This window comes from Peromyscus leucopus, chromosome 7, assembly GCF_004664715.2.
Source record: "Peromyscus leucopus breed LL Stock chromosome 7, UCI_PerLeu_2.1, whole genome shotgun sequence".
Lineage (NCBI taxonomy): Eukaryota > Metazoa > Chordata > Mammalia > Rodentia > Cricetidae > Peromyscus > Peromyscus leucopus.
This window is the reverse complement of record NC_051069.1, coordinates 35,309,797-35,334,141: the sequence shown is the minus strand read 5'-3', so window position 1 is coordinate 35,334,141 and position 24,345 is coordinate 35,309,797. Positions and strand designations below refer to the sequence as shown.

The 24,345-nt window shown below is 39.8% G+C and overlaps 2 protein-coding genes across 2 annotated transcripts; both read left to right on the top strand.

The window, feature by feature from the left end:
- The first annotated feature begins 9,982 nt into the window (after positions 1-9,982).
- On the top strand, positions 9,983-10,973 carry LOC114684935 (olfactory receptor 145-like). The gene has a single exon (XM_028859485.1). It carries the CDS (start codon positions 10,001-10,003, stop codon positions 10,931-10,933), a length of 933 nt encoding a protein of 310 aa, XP_028715318.1. The 5' UTR covers positions 9,983-10,000; the 3' UTR covers positions 10,934-10,973.
- Positions 10,974-21,700: 10,727 nt separating this feature from the next.
- Positions 21,701-22,639, top strand: LOC114684950 (olfactory receptor 8B12-like). The gene has a single exon (XM_028859499.2). The coding sequence runs from the start codon at positions 21,701-21,703 to the stop codon at positions 22,631-22,633; it is 933 nt and encodes a 310-aa protein (XP_028715332.1). The 3' UTR covers positions 22,634-22,639.
- Positions 22,640-24,345: the final 1,706 nt, after the last annotated feature.

The window sequence follows — 24,345 nt, the reverse complement described above, 5'->3', positions numbered from 1 at the left end:
TATAGATTTCATAGTACAGAAATGGCAGATTTTGGTTTATGAAATAGCACACATCTCTGCAATGTAGTACTTTAAGATAAGAATTTGATTTTGAAAATCTTTGTGGAGCTGCCTATAGCACAGATGAGCTAGGAGACAGCTGCACCTACACGTTTCTTTCCGCTACTTTTGTGATGCATTTCTATTTAATTTCCTCCCCAAATACAATGACTTTGTTAATATTCTATAATTGGTACGAATGATCTGACATCATTGTTAGAAAATCTCAAGACGTCTGTGTAAGAGTTATGTTGTAGATGTATCTCTTGGGGTTGGGCTTCCCACAGTTGTGATCCATTGATCTCTGTATTGTTTCCAGTTATGGCTTTCTGTAACAGCCTCCATTTGCTGTAACGATAAGCTTCTTGATGAGAGTAAGAGCTATACTTATGTGTAGGTAGGAGAATGAGCTTTAGAATGTATTAGGAATTGTACTGGCCTAGGAAAGTGGTGGTAGTAGGCTCTTCTCTAAGACCCATGACCTCAGTAGCCCTAAGTAGCTTCTTCTACTTTGATTATTATATTAACCTATATCAACATTATAGTAACATTAACATATATATTGATCAAAGTAGAAGAGGCTGCCAATCTGAGAGGGAGTGGGGGGGTAACATAGGAAGGGTGAGAGAAAGAGAGCATAAGAGGGGTTGGAGGGAGGAAAAGGAAGGGGAAGTAATATAATCATATTTTAATTAAAACATATTAAAACGAGAAAGAAAAAGAGGCCATGAATTTGAGAGGGACCTGGGTAGAAGGGAAGAGACACAGGAAGAGTTAAAGGAGGGTAGGGAGGAGGTAAATGTAAATACAGCACACATATGTGAAATTTAAAAATTCTAACATTTTAAATACCTAAAATTTATTTAGGGAAACTGGTTTTATTTCTTTAGTGTATGGTGTATAGGAGTGGGGAAATGCTAAGACTCTTCATCAGTTATCTACAGGAGCCACTGATGATTTACTTCAGAAAGTACATGAGCATCTGTTTTGTAGCTATTTTCTCTGAATCGAAGCATTCCCTACTTGAAGAAGCCTCATTAAGAATGAGGAAATAAAGAGCCCAAAGCCCCAAACAAAAACTCACATGGTTCAGAAAACTCTTAAAACTTAATAATATCTACAAAGTCCCTCCCAAGAGTTTACCAACAGTAAAAGTTGCTGAAGAAAAAGGACTTTGTAACCTGAAAACACTGAATTTCAGGGATACAGCTTTTGTGCATCATCATCCATGCTTGGAGTAGAGGATTTTGTGATTCAGCTATCTTAGAGTTAGACAGGAGGTTATAAGTACCCTATTGAATTTACTGGCTCACTAACCTCGACTCTCTCTCTCTCTCTCTCTCTCTCTCTCTCTCTCTCTCTCTCTCTCTCTCTCTGTCTATCTATTGTTGTGGAGTATTAAGATGTGTTGCATTCATTTATACTGTGTAATGTTTGTTTAATGATGCAAAGATATATTGCATTCTTTTATGTTGCATTTGTTTAACTCCATAAAGCTGTATTACTTTGCCTGCCTAAAACATTTGACTAGTCCATTAAAGAGCTGGACTTAATGGTCAATAGCTAGGCAGGAGAGAGAAATAGGCAGGGCTGGCAGGCAGAGAGAATAAATGGGAGGAGAAATCTAGGCTAGAAAAGAGGAAAGAGAGAGGAACAAGAAAAGGAGAAGGAGAGGAGGACACCAGGGGCCAGTCACCCAGCCACCCAGCCACCCAGCCAGCCACAGAATAAGAAGGAAAGAAAGATATATAGAACATAGAAAGATAAAAAGCCCGGAGGCAAAGCATAATTAAAGAGAAATGGGATAATTTGTTAGAAAAGCTGGCTAGAAACAAACTAAGCTAAGTCTGGGGATTCATAAGTAAGAATAAGTCTCTGTGTATTTATTTGGGAGCTGGGTGACAGGCTCCCATAGAGCTAAAGAAAAAAACAAACAAACAAAAAAATCCAACTACTATCTATTATCATCTATCTATCAAGACAGTGTCTCACATATACTAGGCTGCCACAGACCTTTCTCTGTTGCCAAGGATGAACTTCTGATTCTTCAACTTTTACCTTCTCAGTGCTGGGATCACAGACATGTACCATCATATCCAGTTTATTTGGTGCTGGGACTCTAATCCAGGGCTTTGTATTTAACAGACAAGCAGTTTTCCAAAATTTTGAAGAATGAGTGAATAGTAAAGGAATGATGTAATTCAAGATCATACCCAGTCTTTCCTCTTGGCAGCTCTACGATATAGTTATCCTTTCACCTTTGAAATGTTCTCCTCCTCTGGTACCTGCAAAACTTATTTTATTCCACAATTATTTGCTAAATTGGGGATTTGTTGAGGCTATGTGCAGCACTGAAAAATACCTTTAAGATTCCTATAGTTATTCCTGTTCTTCACCTGGGGGTATTGGATCATTGTTAAGCATGCTACTAAACTTAATATTTTGTTTTGCTTCTGAAAGGCACTTTTAGATGTTGCGTCTATCTTTTAAATGCTTCTGTCGATCAATTTCCCTTCCTGTGTGCTTTTAGGATGCCCTCAACCCTTGAATTTCAATTGTTGCCTCTTTAAAGCCATGTGTTTAGAGCAAATTATTATTTCTCTGCTTTCTGCATTATCTTTGTGTTGATAATTCTCCAATATGCATCTCCTTCTTCTCTACCATGGTCTGACCTTACATTGTCACCTTCTTTCTGATCTTTGCCTTTAAGATGTTATAGTAGCAGCCGGGTGGTGGTGGCACACGCCTTTAATCCCAGCACTTGAGAGGCAGAGGCAGGCGATCTCTGTGAGTTCGAGGCCAACCTGGACTACAGAGTGAGTTCCAGGAAAGGCGCAAAGCTACACAGAGAAACTGTCTCAAAAAACAAAAAAAACCAAAAAACCACCACCAACAAAAAGATGTTATAGTAGCACTTTATGGTCTTATCCAAAATGTTGCTAATTGCTTTCTTCAGTCTTATTTCTCATTTATGTCATATTACTGCTTTTCTGGGCCTCAAACCTTAGTCAAATTTGATTTGGGCTTTTCTTATCAATCTCTATTTTACCACTGGGACATCAATACATATCAACTGTTCCATTACTGTGTCTCCTGCACCATTCACCTTTTTCTGTATTTATTGCTGTGGAAAGTCTTCTGGTTGTTCTCCCTGTCTGCCCTTTCCTCCCTATCAGCCTGTTCTGACATTACCATCTATATAAAACATCACTGCTATTAAGAAAGACAGATCTGAGTGCTAATATTATTTAATCAATTCTTTTTGCCTTATAAGTGCTATAATCAGCACCATTTCTTCACCCTTTGAAATATGATTATTATTAGTTTTAAGATTAGAGATTGAAGTTCAGAGAGAGGTTGAACACCTACTAAGGTCACATATTTAGTAACAGACAAAGCCAAGGCTTATACTGAAGTTAGTTCACAGTTTGAATGCTGAGGGACATCATAATTTGTGATTTACCATTACTACTGATAATTTTATTAGCATGACAGTCATAAACTTGAATGTTCCAGGCAAGTTGACAAGTGGTCACCTTACTGATACTATATATATATATATAAACTAACACAGCAACATTAGGCTTCATTATGACATTTTCAAATTTGTTTTTGCTGTCTCTCTTCCCATACCAAATGCTTCTCCATTTCCCTTTCTCCACTTATACACGTCATTTCCATGTTGTTGCATGGATTCTATTAATTTCTACCACGTCAAGACCTCATTTCCCCTCTCATGGTTCCCTTCCTGGTTTCATGACTTATACCCACAGCTGTACCTACACACAGATGACACAGACACACACAGAGAGACACGTGCACACCCCAACAGAACATTAAAGCTAAAATTTGCATACAAAAGATAATGTGCAGATAATACAAGTTTAGGTGACTTTACATAACATGATAATTTCCAAATTTATGTATTCTTCTTCAAATTTTACTTTTTTTTATGACTGAATACAACTACATTGTCTTTGTACCACACTTTCATTACCTATTGATGGATGTGCATGCAGATTCTAGTATTTTCTTGCTGTTGTAAATAGAACATCAGTAAACATGGATATGCAAGTACTTTTGCAGTAGAATGTAGAGCCCTTTAGGCATATGTCTTGTTCGGTGTTTTATTGCTGTGAAGAGACACCATGACCATGACATCTCTTATAAAAGAAAGCATCTAATGGGGTTTGCATACAGTTTCAGAGGTTTAGCCCATTATCCTCATGGCGGGGAGCATGGCAGCACACAGGCAGACATGGTAGCTGTAAGTTCTACATCCAGATCCAAAGGCAGCAGAAAGAGAAAGAGGTCTTGGGCCTTTGAAAACTCAAAGCCTACTTCCAGTGACACATTTCCTCCAACAAAGCCATGCCTCCTAACTGTCTCAAACAGTGCTACTCCCTGGTGACCAATCATTCTAGTCTGTGAGCCTATGGGGTCATTCTTACTCAAATCACTGCAGCGCATGCCCAGGAGTGGCATATCTGGGCCATATGGTAGTTTTATTTTTAAGTTTTGGAGGTCTCCACACTAATTTCCATAGTGGGCACTGCTGGGGATATCTTTCTGTATGCTGTGAGTATTGCTCTGATTGATTGATAAATAAAATGCTGATTGGCTGGTAGCTAGGCAGGAAGTATAGTATAGGCAGGATAAGGAGAAAGGAGAATTATGGGAAGAGGAAGGCTGAGTCAGCAGATGCTGCCAGCCACTGCTGCCATGAGAAGCAAGATGTAAAGTACCAGTAAGCCACAAGCCATGTAGTAACTTATAGATTAATAGAAATGGTTTAATTTAAGATATAAGAACTAGATAAAAGAAGCCTGCCACAGCAATACAGTTTATAAGTAATATAAGTGTCTGTGTGAGACACTGAGAGAAACAATCAATCAATGGGACCTCTTGAAACTGAGAAGCTTTTGTAGAGCAAAGGATATGGTCAACAAGGCAAAGCGACAGCCTACAGAATGGGAAAAGATCTTCACCAACCCCACATCTGACAGAGGACTGATATCCAGAATCTATAAGGAACTCAAGAAATTAGACATCAAAATGACAAACAGTCCAATTGAGAAATGGGCTTTAGAACTAAACAGAGAATTCTCAACAGAGGAAACTCAAATGGCTGAAAGACATTTAAGGAATTGCTCAACATCCCTAATCATCAGGGAAATGCAAATCAAAACAACTCTGAGATGCCACCTTACGCCTGTCAGAATGGCTAAAATCAAAAACACTGAAGACACTTTATGCTGGAGAGGATGTGGAACTAGGGGAACTTTCCTCCACTGCTGGTGCGAATGCAAGCTTGTACAACCACCTTGGAAATCAATATGTCACTTTCTTAAAAAATTGGGAATCGATCTCCCCCAAGATCCAGCTATGCCACTCTTGGGCATATACCCAGGAAATGCTCAATCATACCACAAGAGCACTTGCTCAGCTATATTTATATCAGCATTGTTTGTAATAGGCAAAACCTGGAAACAACCTAGATACCCTTCAACTGAAGAATGGATAAATAAATTGTGGCACATATACACAATGGAATACTACTCAGCAGAGAAAAACAATGACATCATGAGGTTTGCAGGGAAATGGATGGATCTAGAAAAAAAATCATCCTGAGTGAGGTAACCCAGACTCAGAAAGACAAATATGGTATGTACTCACTCATAGAAGGCTACTAGATGTGGAACAAGGATGACTGGACTGCTACTCACATCACCAGTGAGGTTACCTGGAAAACGGGACCCCAAGAAAGACACGGAGATCACCCAATGACGGAGAAGTGGATGAGATCTACATGAAAAGCCTGGACATGAGTGGGAGCAATGAAGGGTGAGGGTTGAGGGAAAGAGAGCGGGAGATCCCAGCTGGATCAAGAAAAGAGAGGTAGAACAAGGAATAGGAGACCATGGTAAATGAAGACCACATTAGAAAAGGAAGAAACAAAGTGCTAAAGAGGCCCACAGAAATCCACAAAGATACCCCCACAAAAGACTGCTGGCAATGGCCGACAGACAGCCGGGACTGACCTACTCTGTTGATGGGATGGCCAAACACCCTAATAGTTGTGCCAGAAACCCCATCCAAGGATTGAGGAATCTGGATGCAGACATCCACGGCTAGGCCCCAGGTGGAGCACTGGGAGTCTAATTAGCGAGAAAGAGGAGGGTTTATATGAGCGAGAATTGTTGAAACCAAGGTTGGATAAAGCACAGGGAAAAATAGCCAAACGAATGGAAACACATGAACTATGAACCAAAGGTTGAGGGGCCCCCAACTGGATCAGGCCCTCTGAATAGGTGAGACAGTTGATTGGCTTGATCTGTTTGGGAGGCATCTAGGCAGTGGTACCAGGTCCTGGGCTCATTGCATGAGTTGGCTGTTTGAAACCTGGGACTTATGCAGGGACACTTGGCTCAGTCTGGGAGGAGGGGACTGGACCTGCCTGGACTGAGTCTATCAGGTTGATCTCAGTCCTCGGTGGAGACCTTGATCTGGAGGAGGTGGGAATGGGGGTGGGCTGGGGGGAAGGGGAGGGGGGCAGGAAGGGAGAGAAGAAGGGAATCTGTGGCTGTTATGTGGAACTGAATAGTATTGTAAAATAAAATAAAAAAAAAATTAAAAAAAAGTGTCTGTGTGTTTACTTGAGTCTGAGCAGCTGCAGGCCCAAGCAGGACTGGAGAAAACTCCAGATACAGGGCATATCAGTTTACATCCACCAGCACTGAACAGAGCTATTTCTTCCCTTTCCTCCTCATCACTATTTATTGTCTTTTGTTTTCTTGATGGTAGCCATTCTGCCTAGGGCAAGGTGGAATCCCAGAATAGTTTTATTTGAATTTCCCTGATGGATAAGGATGTTGAAAGCCTTTACAGTTTTTAAAAAAGTAGACCTCTTCCCTCCACATATTGGCTGTGCTAGACAGGTGTGTGCATGCATGTGTGTGTGTTTGTGTACATGCACACAACAAATAAATGTGTTATAATGTATTCATTGACTGTATTTCATTTTTTTTGAGAACTATTTATTCAATTTACTGACACCTTTACTAATTGGAAGTTTCAATTTTCTCTGTATTTAATTTTACAGTTCTTTGTATATCCTATAAATTAACATCCAGCTATCTTAGCATCCTTGAACTCTGGCCTTTACTTCTCTAATAGGCACTCCTGCCATTTGCTTGGGATATATACTTTATTATGCTCGGTTTCTACTACAGAAAAGCTGGGGTGGGTACAGTAGTGGCCATAATTTGATTATTCTTATATCATCTGCTGTTCACAGTTTGTAAATAGTTGCTTTGTGTTTTGTTGTTGTTCTTACATTGCTTGTGTTTGGAGAAGGTACTATAATAGCTATTCTATCACGAGTAATCTGATGTCTGAGGTGTAAAATATGCTGTACATTTTTATGACTTTTACCTTGTATTCCAGTCAAACCAGAGGTCATATGGGTTCATGGAGAAGGAGAGATCAGAAACGGAGAGACTTAAGTAGATCTGTCACTTCAAGAGATCATCTTCCCTTCTAGGAACTGAACAGTGTCTTCATGAGGTGAGAATAGCTGTGAACTGTGTGAATCCCTAAGTTGCTGGTACTGAAAATACTTAGAAATATTGGAAAGATACTGTGGCCACACTCCTACCCGGAGATTCTGATTGTCGGCCCAGACTTTCTTTCTCACTCTAGGCATTTGTAGTGAGCAACCAGGATTGAAAAACAGAGGGAACGATAACCTCTCCAGAGGTTTAAGAAGACAGAGCACAGACAAAGGATGGTGAAGGCAGAGGTGGGAGGTTGGGTGTAGAAGACAAAAAAGACAAAGGCAAACCAAGGAGGCAGCTGGGACGTGCTCAAAGAGAGTGGAGAAAGGTAGAGACAGGGCATTTTGACACGCTAGTAACTTAGAGAGAGGCTGCTTTGGAGAGCAGTCCTGCTAGCCTGGGGATTTTGTTGTTGTTATTATCATCAATCTTACTTAAGTGAGATGGCAGGGAGAGGAATCAGAAGTCTCGTTGATTTCTGATTAATATTAATTAATATTAATTCCTGGAATGAATTGAAATTTGAATAAACCTTTCAATATGCTGAAGTATAACAGCCCTGTAAAACTTTCTCAACTGTACTCACTTTTACTAAAATTATTGGACATTATTTGTCATTTTTTTGTTTGTTTTTTTGAGACAGGGTTTCTCTGTATAGCTTTGGAGCCTTTCCTGGAACTCACTTTGTAGCCCAGGCTGGCCTAGAACTCACAGAGATCTGCCTGCCTCTGCCTCCCGAGTGCTGGGATTAAAGGCATGTACCACCACCACTGCCTGGCTATTATTTGTCATTTTTAAAAGATACTGCCTTATGGGTTTCAGTGGGTCCCATAAGGAAGTTAATCTAATGGTTAGGATAAGGACTTTGAATTTGGCAGACTTGGATATGATTGTGGGCTTTGAAACGTGCTATCTCTCTTGCAGAGGCCCAGACCTCAGCAATGGAAGTAAGAGCTGTGATAAGGAATGAATAAATGATTTTTAAAAAATTTTATTTCTTTCAGTATTTTGAGATTATAATATTATCAAATCATTTCCCCCTTCCCTTTCCTCCCTGCAAACCCTTCCCTATACCTCTCCTTGCTCAAATTCATGTCCTCCTTTTCATTGATTTTTGTTATACACACACACATATATGTACATATATTCCTAAATACATAAGTACAAAAATTGATATGTTTTTGAGTTTTTGGATCTTGGCAGTCAGGATTTAGTGTAAGGACACAGTATTAATTACCTTACAGGGTATTTAAGAAGTAGCAATTCTTTTCACAATATTTTTTCCTTGAATACTATTGGGTAACTATTACCTGAGGCGGGGGAAAACAAATTGTCACTTCTACAGAAAACAAACATTTTTGCTTCCTTTGGGAAAGTAACTCTGAGGAAATGATCCTGAGGGAGACTCTGTCTTCATAATCAGGCCACTGAGATCTGCAAATAAAAATGACTGTTTATTCTCCTCTTACCCCAGGTCAGGACAGGAGCTGCCTCCTTCCAGGAAGCTAGAGGGGCTATTTGACAAATTAACAGTTGAAAGTCAAGAATTTCAGTACAAAGACAATTATAATATAAATCCAAGATTCTGAGCTTAGGAAAGGAGGTCTGGAGCTCCAAGCTGTTGTCTTCTGTCCACCAAGTCTATATCTTCCCCAGAACACTTCGGAGGAGGGACAGTAGGCAGAACATCTCTGCTGTAAGTAAAGTAAGGTACATGCCTGTGTGGTCCTGACCAGTCTTGAAACAGGTTATAAATGCAGACTGTGGGTAGGACTGCCAGAGCTCCCCTTCTGCCTGAAGTCTGGAGGGTTTGTGACTTTGGGTATTTCATAGTTGCACTTATCTAAGCTGTAAAATGAGGATAATAGTATGGTCACATATTCTTAGAGCTTCTCACAGTAACCCCTAAATAAGTATTAGTGTATAATGCTATTATTCACCCTTCATGCAGTTGAGCTAAGAGATTGTGAGAAACCTGATGCCACATTTTTATGAGGCAGACTGAGACACTGTCATAGGTCTGGTGGCATCTGCCTGTCAAGATTCATTCACCCAAGGGAAGAGGCTCATGTTTTAGCAACTTGTACAGAGATAGGAGAGGGGAGGATATAGCAAATTGATTGACTTCAGAGTCTAAAAGATACCCACTCTGTTTAATATCCCTCCTTGGACACCACCTTTACTCACTCATCCTGGAGAGGAAGTGTAGCCTTTTGCTGTTATCTGGTAGGTAGAGTCACTTGGCAGTTCATTTCTAGTGGAAATGGTAAAAACCTTCTGTTCTTTATCCCCCTCCTCTCTGGATCCCCTTTCAAAGACAAGGTAGATTTATGAAGGATAGTGATGGTGTTTCTGTATCTCCATTGGTTCGCTTCTCTGTCACACAGGCCTCCCTCCTGAGAAGAATGACTATCAAGAATTCCTCTGTGACTGAGTTCATCCTCGCAGGCCTGACAGACCAGCCAGGACTCCGCATGCCTCTCTTCTTCCTGTTCCTAGGATTCTACATGGTCACTATGGTGGGGAACCTGGGTTTGATCTCCCTGATAGGGCTGAACCCTCACTTGCACACCCCCATGTACTTCTTTCTCTTCAATCTCTCCTTAATAGATTCCTGTTACTCCTCCACCATCATTCCCAAAATGCTGATGAGTTTTGTTTCAAAGAAGAACATCATCTCACACTCAGGGTGTATGACCCAGCTCTTTTTCTTCTGTTTCTTTGTAGTCTCTGAGTCCTTCATTCTGTCAGCCATGGCATATGACCGTTATGTTGCCATCTGTAACCCTCTGATGTACACAGTCACCATGTCTCCCCAGGTGTATTTCCTTCTTCTATTGGGTGTGTATGTGATGGGCTTCTCTGGAGGCATGGCCCACACAGGAAACATAATGAATCTGACCTTCTGTGCTGACAACCTTGTCAATCACTTCATGTGTGACATCCTTCCCCTTCTGGAGCTGTCCTGCAACAGCACCTTCACAAATGAGCTGGTAGTCTTCATTGTTGTGGCCTTTGATATCGGTGTGCCCATTGCTACCATCTTCATTTCTTATGCCCTCATCCTCTCCAGCATTCTCCGCATGCATTCCACAGAGGGCAGGTCCAAGGCCTTCAGCACCTGCAGCTCCCACATGATTGTGGTTTGCCTTTTCTTTGGTTCTGGGGCTTTCATGTACCTCAAGCCACCTTCCATTTTGCCCCTTGACCAAGGAAAAGTGTCTTCCCTGTTCTATACCATTGTGGTGCCCATGTTGAACCCTCTGATCTATAGCTTGAGAAATAAGGATGTCAAGGTTGCTCTGAGGAAAACTCTTGTCAGGAGAGTATTTTCTTAACAGAGAAGCAGTGTCTTAGCTGCAGTGGTGTTACTGGTCAATGAGCAGTATTCCCGTGGAAAGGGCTGTGTTTGGATAAAGAAGATACAAGTTGGCAATGAGGGGTTCAAGGTCTAGTTGTTTTTCTTCTTGTACAAGAAGAGACGTTTATGGCTCTAGGGAGTGAACCTAGGTATTCATGAATGCTGGGCAATTGCTCCACCACCCAGCTACATTCAGTCCAGAAACAGCATTTCAAATCATAGTTGAGCAAGATTTAAATACAGCTCTCTTTCTGACCCCCTTTTATGCCTTTAGTATTCCAATATTTCTTTTTTTTTTAAATGAGAAAATGTACTTTTTATTGAAAATGATCAAATATATTATTAGGTGTTATATTCTCTTTCAGTCATAAACTTTGTTTTTCTGTAACTTACAAACATTGAGGAAAATAGCAATATTCCATGGTGTTAGCATAGCTAGCATTCACAGCTTGTGTCCAACAAGCCAGGCTCTGTAATTCTTCCAATTGTTAATTTTATGCGATTATTTATAGTCACAGACCATTTATTCTTGAATGGGCCTTATAAATTATTTATCCTAGTCTCATTTAACTCATATTTAACAGATACTGGAGACTTAGAAATATATTGTAATGCAAGCATAACAAATAATTATCAAAAATTAACTCATATCCATAAAATTGAATTTATGTCTTTTTATGTTTTTTCTTTATGCTGTGTTTTCTTGTCACATTACTCCTTCATGATTTCCTTTTGTTAATAATAATTTTCAGATTAATTTATTTATTTAAGTTAAAATATAATTATGTCTTTTCCCCATTCTCCTTCCTCCCTCTGTCCCCTCTCATGCACCCATTTATTCTTTCAAATTCGTGACCAGTATTTCTTTTTTTTTAATTAAGGAATTTTAAAATTCATTTTACATACCAATCACAGATTCTCCCTCCTCCCACCCCTTCTGCCTTCCCTCTCCAACCCACCCCCATTCCCTCTTCCAACAAGGCAAGGTCTTGAGACATGACTCAGAGGTTAAGAGCACTGTTTGCTCTTCCAGAGGTTCTGAATTCAATTCCCAGCAACCACATGGTGGCTCACAACCATCTATAATGAGATCTCGTGCCCTCTCCTGGTGTGCAGGTGAACACTTTTTTTCTTTAATTATTACATATTATGAAGTACAAACAAATGTAAGTTGATTAGTCTGTATAATATGATCTTTAGGTATATGTTATATGATGTCAGGGTGATGCAGCCTGAGAGATCAGCTCTCAGGTCTGCACTCAGGGTTGCAAAGAGAATGCTTTCAGAGTAGCAGGACTTTAGGAGACTTTTTTTACCTGAGGGTCTGTAAGAATAAGTTTCTATCTATCTGAGGGAATAAGATTCACATATGTGTTTCAGTCATTTTCTTTATTTTTCTTCAGCTCCAATTTTCTAGCTCCTTTGCTTTACATGACTATATATGCATTTTACAACAAGCTGTTGGGTGTGAAATAGGTTACAAAGCTCCTTCTGAGGGTCATAATGCATTCCTTGAGTAAATGATAAGGAGAGGAGCCACTTACCATGGCAACGCTTAGGTGGGGACATGGTGCTTGGCACTTTCCCGGGCAATGGCTGCTGGTCTGTGTTATCAGCCAGACTATTAGCAAGTGAATAGTTGACATAGTATTTTAGGTTGTTTTGTGCTAATAACCTTGGTTCTACAATTAGACCTCTGGGAATTTGTCCTTGTGTAATTTCTGTGGAGGTTAAACTTATGAGGCCCTTGCAGAGGCGTTTAGTTTAGTTTGTAATTGCTCTAAGGTTATGAATCAGCTAATTGTACATAGCTTGTCTTAGACTGGGGACAAGTTGTTGTTTTCTTATGTCAGTCTGTGTAAAGAAATAAAACAGGCTTCTAAGTGTCTTATAGTCCTCATGGAACAATAGACCTAGTTATGAAGAATATTCTAGTATATTTCTAGTCATCAAAATTATACAGCTTAAAAAGAAGTCATCTTCCTGACCATTCACAGACATATATGCCCATAAAATAAGATGTAATCATGAGATTACATGTACATAGCACATGAAAATGTATGGTAATAGGGAGATTCCACTAGCTATTTTTGTACATGTGAAATTACAGAAGCAGCAGTGTTCAGTCTATGGTCTGTAAGTCTTGCTTGACAGGGTTCTTCCATCAGAGAATTATTCACCTGGTGGGTTGACATCTGAATTATCAATTGCCATCTGCTGTATTTATGTCATGGCCTGTGACATCAGTGTCAACTCCTTGGTAAGATTTCTTTTTAAAAACATGATAATACATTAAAATTTGATTCTACTTACAATAATGTAATGTAACTTCTTAAAAAAGCATTTTAGGGGCAGTGGTAGAGATGACTCACTGATTAAGAGCACTTAGTGCTCTTTTAGAGGATCTGCACACAGTTTTGAGCACCCAGGTTGGGTAGCAGCTGCCTGTAGCTCTAGCTCTAGAGGATCCAGCACCTTCTTCTGGCTTGCAAATGCATCTTACACACATCCCCCTTTCTCCCCCCCTCACACACACATTAAAAAATTTTAAAAATCAAGCAAATTTTCAATACTACATTTTAGATAGAAGAAGAAAATTTTCCTTGTTTTTTGACAAGTGACAATGGAAACATGACTGAATTATGTGTTTGTCATTGACTTAAGAGAGGTCATGTGTAGAACACAGTAACTTCAGTCTCATGCATTAGGATTCCCAGTGTCTTAATTGTTATAAAGTTGCTGAAAATAAAGTTATATAGATTAACTTTTTGGTGTGGACTTGAGTATTTAAGCTTTGACAGAGAAATCTGTGACTCAGGATAAACAACTGATTCAGAGATGTAAGAGAACAATGAATAATTTGGGGGGGGATGCAGTTATTAATCAAGACAACATAAAAAAGATGCTTATTAGAAGTACATACTAACCCAATTAGTGTCTTAGCTTTTCATTTTTAGCATTTTTATTAAACATTTTCAGTGCTATGGTAGGAAGACTTATGTGAGAATCCAAAGTACTAGATGGCTAGACATATGAATTAAAAAAACAATGAACATTAATGCAAAAATACTCAGTAAAATACTCACGAACTAAATCCAAGAACACATCAAAAAGATTGTCCACCATGATCAAGAGAGCTTCATCCAAGAGATTCAGGGATGGTTCAACATATGAAAATCTATCTATGTTATCCAACATATAAACTAACTGAAAGATAAAACCCATACAATCATCTCATTAGATACTGAAAAAGCCTTTGACAAAATCTAAAATCCCTTCATGATAAAAGTCTTGGAGAGATCAGGGATACAAGGAACATATCTAAATATAATAAAAGCAATATATAGTGAGGCAACAGCCAACATCAAATTAAATGGAGAGAAACTCAAAGCAATTCCACTAAAATTAGGAACAACACAAGCTGTCCACTTTCCATATCTATTCAATATAGTACTTGAAATTCTAGCTAGAGCAATAAGACAACAAAAGGAGACCAAAGGGGATACAAATTGGAAAAGAAGAAGTCAACACCTGGGACAGGTGGAAGAATTGGCTCTGTTGTCGTAAGAGTGAGGGAGCTGTTCCTGACCCCCACCAGCTGCAACACTCAGGAGAGCAAGCCCTACATCTCCCAAGGACAGCACAATGGAGCCAAGCCTGTTCACATAGGTGTGGGTGAACCAGCCCCCAAATTGTGAGCATGGGAGAGAAGTCCCCATTCCTCATCTGTCTTGTGGTGACCTGGGTAGGGTAATGCTGGGCCCCATCAATGTCTCAGGCAGGTGGGAGAGCAGACCCTGTGGTCATAAGAATGTGAGAGGCATCCCTGACCCCTACCAGCTGCAGCACTCAGGAGAGCAGACCCTGCACCTAGCCAGGGGAGCACAACAGAGCCAACTCTGTTAGTGCAGGTGTGTGAGCCAGCCCTGAAGTAGTTAAGCATGGGCGAGCTGTCCCCATTTCTCATTGGGTGGACCAACCCTACAACTGCCCAGGTCCAGACACAAGGTTATGACTTGGGCTGTCCCACCTCATCTATGATCTTCTAGAGCAGGTGAAGGAACCTGACCCACAGACCCAAAGCTGCAGGATCTCCACAACACAGGTCAACAACAGGATACCCAGGAAGAATCCTACTGAGGGCCCAGCATCAATAGCGTAGTAGAAACCAGAGGCCTAGAACCAGAAATATGACTCTTTGCAATGAATACTTGCAAGTAAAGATACATGGACAAAGGGGTTTATGGTGTGATTCACTGTGTCACACTGTAGCTTCAATAATGAGATTTATAATTTATTATTTTTCTTTTTCTTTTAAATTTTGTTTTATTGGGGAGGATACAGGGGCAGAGGGCAGATGTGAAGGGAAGTGGAAATGAATGGGATCAAGGTACATGATATAAAAGAATAAATAAATAAAAGGAAAAGTCAAAGTATTGGTGTTTGCAGATGACATAATAGTATATATAAATGACCCGAAAAATTCTACCTAGGAACTCCTATAGCTGATAAACACCTTTAATGAAGTTGCTGTATACAAGATTAACTAAAAAAAAAAACAAAAACAAAAACAGCCCCCCCCCCAAAAAACTGTACCCTTCTTATATGCACATGATAAAAGGGCTAAGAAAGAAATCAGGGAAACAATACTCTTCACAGTAGCCACAAACAATATGAAATATCTTGGAGTAACTCTAATCAAGCAAGTGAAAGTCCTTTATGACAAGAACTTCAAGTCTTTGAAGAAAGATTTTGGGGAAAATATCAGAAAATGGAAAGATCTCCCATGCACATGGATTGGTAGTATTAACATAGTAAAAATGGCCATCTTACCAAAAGCAATCTACAGATTCACTGCAATCCTCATCAAAATTCCAACACAAATCTTCACAGACTTTGAAGAACAATACTCAACTCCATATGGAAAAGCAATATATAAAATATATAAAAGTAATACATAGTGAGCTGACAACCAACATTAAATTAAATGGAGAGAAACTCAAAGCAATTCCGCTAAAATTAGAAATAATACAAGGCTGTCCACTGTGGCTGGAAGATTTCCTGTGTCCTAGCCTGCCAGCAGTGGGGACTAATTTCTCCCATTTGAGTTCCCCAAGTAAACACACAGAGGCTTATATTAATTAAAACTGCTTGGCCATTAGCTCCAGCTAACTACTGACTAGCTCTTGCACTTAAACTCAGTGCCCATTTCTGTTAATCTATATGTTGCCATATTTTCTGTGGATTTACCTGTGTGCCATTACATGCTGCTCTCTGGATGGTGGTCTAGTCTCCTGACACAGCTTTCCTCTTCCCAGAATTCTCCTTGTCTACTTCTCATGCCTATACTTCCTGCCTGGCTACTGGCCAATCAGCATTTTATTTATCACCCAATCAGAACAATACATATTCACAGCATACAGAGCATCCCACAGCACCCCACTCTCCAGGATAGCTAAAACTATCCTGAACAATAAAAGAACTGCTGAAGGTATCATCACCCCTGATGTCAAGCTCTACTATAGAACTATAGTAATAAAAACTGCATGGTATTGGCATAAAAGCAGACAGGTGGTGTAGCTAGAGTTTTCCGGCCTTGCCCACAGTCAGGACAAATCTTTGTCACCCACCAGTCCCACAGCCGCTCAGACCCAACCAAGTAAACACAGAGACTTATATTGCTTACAAACTGTATGGCCGTGGCAGGCTTCTTGCTAAGTGTTCTTATAGCTTAAATTAATCCATTTCCATAAATCTATACCTTGCCACATGACTGGTGGCTTACCGGCGACTTCACATGCTGCTGGTCATGGTGGCAGTGGCTGGCAGTGTCTCCCTGCCTCAGCCTTCCACTTCCCAGAATTCTCCTCTCTCCTTGTCCCACCTACTTCCTGCCTGGCCACTGGCCAATCAGTGTTTTATTTATTGACCAATCAGAGCAACAGATTTGACATACAGACCATCCCACAGCAAGGTGGATCAATAGAAGTGAACTGAAGACCCTGACATAAATCCACACACATACCAACACCTAATTTTCAACAAAGAAGTCAAAACTATACAATGGAGAAAAGAAAGCATCTTCAACAAATGGTGCTATATGACAAATATATAAAGAACTCAAGAGACTCGACATCAAAAACAACAAGAAGAACAGCAAAACAAACAACCAAACAAGCCAATTAAAAACTGGGGTACTGAACTAATTAGAGAATTCTCAACAGAAGAATCTCAAATGGCAGACAAACATTAAAAGAAATGTTCATCATTCTTAGCCATCAGGGAAATGCAAGTAAAAATAACTCTGTGATTCCATCTTACACCTGTTGGAATGGCTAAGATCAAAAACATAAATGACAGCTTACGCTTTTATTATGTTTCATGTTTCTGTAAAAGTATATAAACTGTAGTATATTCCTCATCTGATGTGAAGGATTAGGCAAATAGATATGGAACCAAAGGAACACTTTTCCATTGCTGGTGGGAATGCAAACCTGTATGGCCACTTTGGAAATTAATATAGCAATTTCTCAGAAAGTTTGAAATCAATCTACCTCAAGATCCAGCTATACCACTCCTGGATATAGACTCAAAGGATGCTCTACCATACCACAAGGACACTTGTTCAGCTATGTTCATAGCAGCTTTATTTGTAGTAGCCAGAAACTAGAAACAACCTAGATGCCCTCCAACCAAATAATGGATAAAGAAAATATGGTATATTTACACAATGGAATATTACTCAGCTTTTAAACACAATGACATCAGGAAATTTGAGAGCAAATAGATAGACCTAGAAAAAAATCATCGTGAGTGAGGTAATCCAGACTCAGAAAGGCAAACATGGTATGTACTCACTCATAAGTGGATATTAGGAGTAAAATAAAGGATAGCCATGCTATAATTCACAGACCCAGAGAGGGTAGGTATCAAAGAGGGCTCATGGGGATGCATGGATCTTACTGGGAAGAGGAAATAGAGGAGATCTCCTGGTTGGACTCTGGTGGATGAACATGGAAACTTGAGGGATCCTGTATTTAAGTGGGTGGAGGAGGACAGTGCTGAGAAAGATGACTGGAAATAGGGGCATTACAGAGTCGTGTAGGAGCTGATGTAAAGGAAACGTCTACAAGTCTACAAGGATGGCCCCACCGAAGACTTCTGGCAATAGTAGATGTATAGCCTGAACTCTCTGACCGTATTGGTGACTACTATGGCTGTCATCAGAGAGCCTTCATCCAGTGACTAATGGAGGCATATTTAGAGTCCCATGGCCAAACATTGGGCTGTGCTGGGGAGACCTGCTGAGGAAAGGGAAGAGGGATTGTAGGAAACAGGGGGCTGGGGAGCATGGCAGGAAAACACACAGGAAACACTAGCCTGGATCATGTGAACTCACAGAGTCTGAATCAACAACCAGGGAGCCTGCACAGAACTAACCCAGGCCCTCTGCATATATGAGACAGTTGTGTAGGTTGGTCTATTTGTGGGACTCCAAACAAAGGAAGCATGGACTGTCCCAGGTGCTTATTTTGGCTCTTGGGATCCTATTCTTCATGCTGGATTGCCTTGCCCAGTCTGAACATAGGGGAAGAAGCTTGGTCTTATGACAGCTTGATGATTATAATGGGAGGCCTGCCCCGTTCTGAGCAGTTAAAGCGAAGGAGTAGATTGGGGGGTGGCAGAGTAAAGGAGGCAGGGAGTGGAAAGAGAGGGTGCAGTCCAGATGTAATTAAATAAATAAATAATTTTAAAAATCAGTGAAGGAGCAGACTTTGGGTGTTTACTGTGTGAGCATAGATAATTTCTTCTTTTGTTGTTTTAACTTTGACACAATGGTTGCGCCTTAATATACTGCTATTTCAACCAACAATTGCAACTCCACAGTTACCAGCCTGCTTCTCTAGGCTGCAGTCTGGTAGAAATTCTGCTCCTGCATGCACTGGCCCTGTCACTGCTGGTAAAGGTAGCTTTAACCAAGTCTCTATCATTCTATTTATGAATAAGACTGGAGAGTCAAAGGCTGGGGTGAAAACCTGCAAGCTCAGAAAGGCTGAATAGCAACTAGTTAACCCTCTGTCTTTGCTAACATCCACAAAAGACTGGTGCTTCCGCTTTCCCAAACCATAAATAGCAGGGCCACTCCAAACACCATACTACTACTTCCTGTGTCTCTCTATCTCTCATGGATGCTCTCTGAGACTCTATGATCACTTTTTGTCAACTAGTTGCTAACGCAGCCTCCTGAACCAAAGTTAATTTTATTTAATTAACATAAATGCAAACTCAGGGTTTACAGTGTGATCAAATATCCCTCAACACCCAAAAGGATGTGCAAGTCTGAAGTATAGAACCCTGCTTCCCTTCTGTGTTTTCTCTCTTGATGGTAGGTTGTTACTTGTGTTGAACTGGAAATGTTTGTGTTTATACCTGTAGTATATTGATCCCGTTGATTTACATAAGGTTCTTTTTAATCCAAGTTCTCTTGTAGTTTTCATTATATGTCTCTATATTTTTGGCTGAATTATGTTATTGTGTGTGGTTGCCATTTGACTTATGTATGTACTGTATATATTACACATCTCCCATAAGCTTTTATTGCTTTAAACAATAAGTTATTTTTGAAGGATATTTAAAGTAAAGTATTTTATATATGACCACATATTTGAGTTTTTTCCTGCAGACTGACATTTTAATCTGGGAGGATTTTCTTCTCCCCATCTCACTTCTTGCAGTGCTTGGTGATAAGTTATTTCACCTTTCATTTGTTTGACAATTTCATTGTTTCATTTCTAGAGGTATTTTTACAAGATATAGGATGCGAGATTGACAATTGTTTCCTTTCAGAGTTTTAAAGTTGTCATTTAATTGTCTTCCCATTTCCACTTCTTTTATAATAAATGAGTTGAACTCTTTTTAGCTCCTTAGAAACCACTGAGCCTCTTGTCTCTGCCTGCTTCAAAGCTCTTTTCTTTTTAATCCAATTTTCAGCTGTTTGACTATGTTATGCATAATATACATAGTATGTTTTGTATCCACTTTAATTGTGTGTGTGTGTGTGTGTGTGTGTGTGTGTGTGTGTGTGTGTGTGGTTTTTATTTTGTTTCTGGTTCATCAAATTTATTAGATGGAAACTTTTCACTTAGTACTTAAAATTATTTTTTTTTTTACCTAACTTTAATTCACATTTTGGAATTGTGAGTACACATGTACTGGATTTGTTTAACATTGTCCTAAAGGCTTTGGTTACTATGGCCTTTTAGAATTAGTTTTCTCATCTGAAATTAATATAGATGATTTCTATTAATTCTGTCTTTGATTTAACTGATACTTTGTCTGGTATGAACTCAATGCACTGAATTCCTAACTTCCTATAAAAACTTTCAGCTTTGAAATTTTCATTTGGTATTTTGTTGTTTCTTATACTCTGTTGGAATGTACTACTTGTTATCTCATTTTCTCTTTTATGTAAATTAAAAATGTAATTCAAACGGTTATTTTAAGTCTTTACCTCTAATTCCAGGTCACACTGCTCTGCATTTGTCAAAAATATTTTTACTTTTGAATCCTTATTACTTTGTTGTATTTATAGTAAACTTCAACTTTCTGACATTGAAGATTTGGATACATTTCAGGACACAGGATCATCCCCTCCCCCATTATTACAATTGTTAATTGTCAGAAAGAATTGTTTCTAAAAGGCAAACATAGAATTCTGCAGGAGAAACAAACATTTCTGCTTCCGTAGGGAGTGAAACTCTGAGGAAATGGTCCTCAGGGAGCCTCTGTTTTCATAACCAGGCCACTGAGATCTGCAAACCAGAATGACACTCTTACTCTGTTATTCACAGGGCAGAAGCTGCCTTCTTCCTAGAAGCTGGAGGGTCATTGGATAAACAACAGTTGTAAGTCAAGGTTTTCAGTAGAGAGAAGATTACAAGATGAACCTGAGACTCTGAGCTTTGGCCTGGGATAAGAGAAGGTCTGGAGCTCCAAGCTGTTGTCCTCTACTCACTGGGTCTTTATCTCCTCCAGAACACTTCAGAGGAGAGACAGGAGGCAGAACATCCCTGCTGCAAGTAAAAGAAGGTACATGCCTGTGTGATCCTGACCAGCTGTGAAACACTGGTTTGGAAATGCACTCTGTATGGGACTGCTGGAGCTCCCCTTCTGCCTGAAGTCTGAAGGGTTTGTGACTTTGAGTACTCTGTGTCTCATTTGTAAAGTGAAGATTTCTGTATGGTGACATATTCTTAGAGGCTTTGACAGTAACTCCTCAATGAGTGTTAGCCTAGAACATCATTACTAAACGTATGTGCAGTTGAGTTAAGAGACTGTGGGAAACAGTACTTCAACTTGTTACTGTATAGTGCTGACCCAGAGCCAGGATGTGTTCTACTTGTTAGCATTCACTGTAGATCAGAGGTCCCGGTTTCAGTAACTGGTGTAGAGGCTGGAAACGGGAGGGCATGGTTAAAGGACTGACTTCTGAGTCTAAAAGATGTCCTTCAACCCCTGCTCTCATTCTGGGGGTTCATTATAACCCTTTACTGTGCTCTGGAAGTTCAGTCACTTGGTAGTTCCTGACTAGTCACCTTAAATAGTTCAGGCCTTCCTACCAGAGCTCACCTTTCCTTTGGATTCCATTTTCATGAAGAGGACTTAGGTTTGTGAGGACGGTGATGATGTTTCTTTGTCTCCATTGGTCCTCTTTTCTGTCACACAGGCCTCCTTCCTGAGAAGAATGACTATCAAGAATTCCTCTGTGACTGAGTTCATCCTCGCAGGCCTGACAGACCAGCCAGGACTCCGCATGCCCCTCTTCTTCCTGTTCCTAGGATTCTACATGGTCACTATGGTGGGGAACCTGGGTTTGATCTCCCTGATAGGGCTGAACCCTCACTTGCACACCCCCATGTACTTCTTTCTCTTCAATCTCTCCTTAATAGATTCCTGTTACTCCTCCACCATCATTCCCAAAATGCTGATGAGTTTTGTTTCAAAGAAGAACATCATCTCACACTCAGGGTGTATGACCCAGCTCTTTTTCTTCTGTTTCTTTGTAGTCTCTGAGTCCTTCATTCTTTCAGCCATGGCATATGACCGTTATGTTGCCATCTGTAACCCTCTGATGTACACAGTCACCATGTCTCCTCAAGTGTGTTTACTGCTTTTGCTGGGTGCGTATGTGATGGGCTTCTCTGGAGGCATGGCCCACACAGGAAACATAATGAATCTGACCTTCTGTGCTGACAACCTTGTCAATCACTTCATGTGTGACATCCTTCCCCTTCTGGAGCTGTCCTGCGACAGCACCTTCACAAATGAGCTGGTAGTCTTCATTGTTGTGGCCTTTGATATCAGTGTGCCCATTGCTACCATCTTCATTTCTTATGCCCTCATCCTCTCCAGCATTCTCCGCATGCATTCCACATTGGGCAGGTCCAAGGCCTTCAAAACCTGCAGCTCCCACATGATCGTGGTTTGCCTTTTGTTTGGTTCAGGGGCTTTCATGTACCTCAAGCCACCTTCCATTTTGCCCCTTGACCAAGGAAAAATGTCTTCCCTGTTCTATACCATTGTGGTGCCCATGTTGAACCCTCTGATCTATAGCTTGAGAAATAAGGATGTCAAGGTTGCTCTGAGGAAAACTCTTGTCAGGAGAGTATTTTCTTAACAGAGGAGCAGTGTCAGAGCTTCAGAGGTTTGACTGGTCAATGAGCAGTAGTCACATGGAAAGGGCTATGTTTGGATAAGAAGATACAAGTTTGCAATGAGGGGTTCAAGGTCTAGTTGTTTTTCTTCTTGTACAAGAAGAGACGTTTATGGCTCTAGGGAGTGAACCTAGGTCATTACAGATGCTGGGCAATTTTTTCATCATCATGCTTCATTAGACCCAGAAATGGCATTTCAAACTTTTATATCTGAGTGAGGTTTAAACACAGCTCTATTCTTCTTGACCTTTTTCAGCCTTTGGTCTTTTAATATTTCTTTTTTTTTTAAGTGAGAAAATGTACTTCTCTGTTGAAAATGCACAAGTTTATAACTAGGTGTTATTTTCTCATTCATTTACAAACTCTTTTTTTTTCTGTAACTTAGAAACACAGAGCTAAGTAGCAGTTTCCTATAATGTTGCTGCAGTTCGAGTTCTCAGCACATGTCTCAACATTCCAGATTCTGCCATTCATCCAATTTTTAATTTTATGCAAGCTTTTTTTTATAACCACAGACCTTTTATTCTTATAAGGGCCCTATGAATTATTTAATCTAATCTCATTTATCAGATATTGGAGACTCAGAAGTATGTTTTTTATTCAAGGATACAGAAATATCTGGTGTAAAAAAATAAATTGAAATTCAGAATTATGAATTGATGTCTGTTTTGTTTGCCTTTATGCTGTGTTTTCTTGTCATATTACCTATCATTTAGGATTTCCTTTTTTTAAATAATCATTTTAAATTATTCTATCTTTGAAATTAAAATATAATTATATTTTCCCCTTTCCTTCCTCCTTCTTGTCCCTTCTATACAACCTCTTTCTTTCAAATTCATGACCTCTTTTTCTTTATTACATATTTTTTTATAATATTACATATTATTTAAATATATAAATTCTGATTTATGTACTTTGATTAGTTTATATAATATAATATATAATATGTATATGGTATATGTTATTAGGGCCAAATACTTGTTAAGATTTCCTTTTTAAAATATGATAATACATTAAAAGTTAATTGTATTTACAATAATGTAACTTCATAAAAAACAATTTTGGGGGTAGTAGTAGAGATCGCTTGGTGATTAAGAGCACTTACTGCTCTTCTAAGGACCTGCACATAGTTCTGAGCATCTAGGTTGGGTGACTCCCAACTGCCTGTAGCTCTAGTTTTAGAGAACATAGCACCCCTTTCTGGCTTGCAAATGTACCTACACACATGTGGCACAAACACACACACATACACAAACACACACACATACACAAACACACACACACATACACAAACACACACACACACACACACACACACACACACACACACAAACACACACACCCAACAAACAGATGAACAAACAAATCAAACCCTCCCAAATTTTTAAAAATCAAGCAAATTGAGAACATTGCCTTGGAGGTCCTGTGTATCTGTGTCTTGCTTCAACAGTGTTTGGATAGAACAGACCCGGGAACTCCCCCTTTGTCAGCTTCCAAAAGCTTTACATCTCTCCATTCTCAGTCTTTGGGACCAGCTCCTCACCGCCTTTGGCTCCTAGGACCAGCCAACACTGGCTCCTCGCAGTTACTGAGGATCAGCCATGACCTCCCAGATTGGTCAGAATTATTATTTCACTAAAGTGGAAGCTGCCATGAACTGCCTCATCAACTTGCA

Excerpts from the sequence above, each read along its gene's own strand:
- LOC114684950 (XM_028859499.2), top strand. The coding sequence starts at position 21,701 with ATGACTATCAAGAATTCCTCTGTGACTGAGTTCATCCTCGCAGGCCTG.
- LOC114684935 (XM_028859485.1), top strand. The coding sequence starts at position 10,001 with ATGACTATCAAGAATTCCTCTGTGACTGAGTTCATCCTCGCAGGCCTG.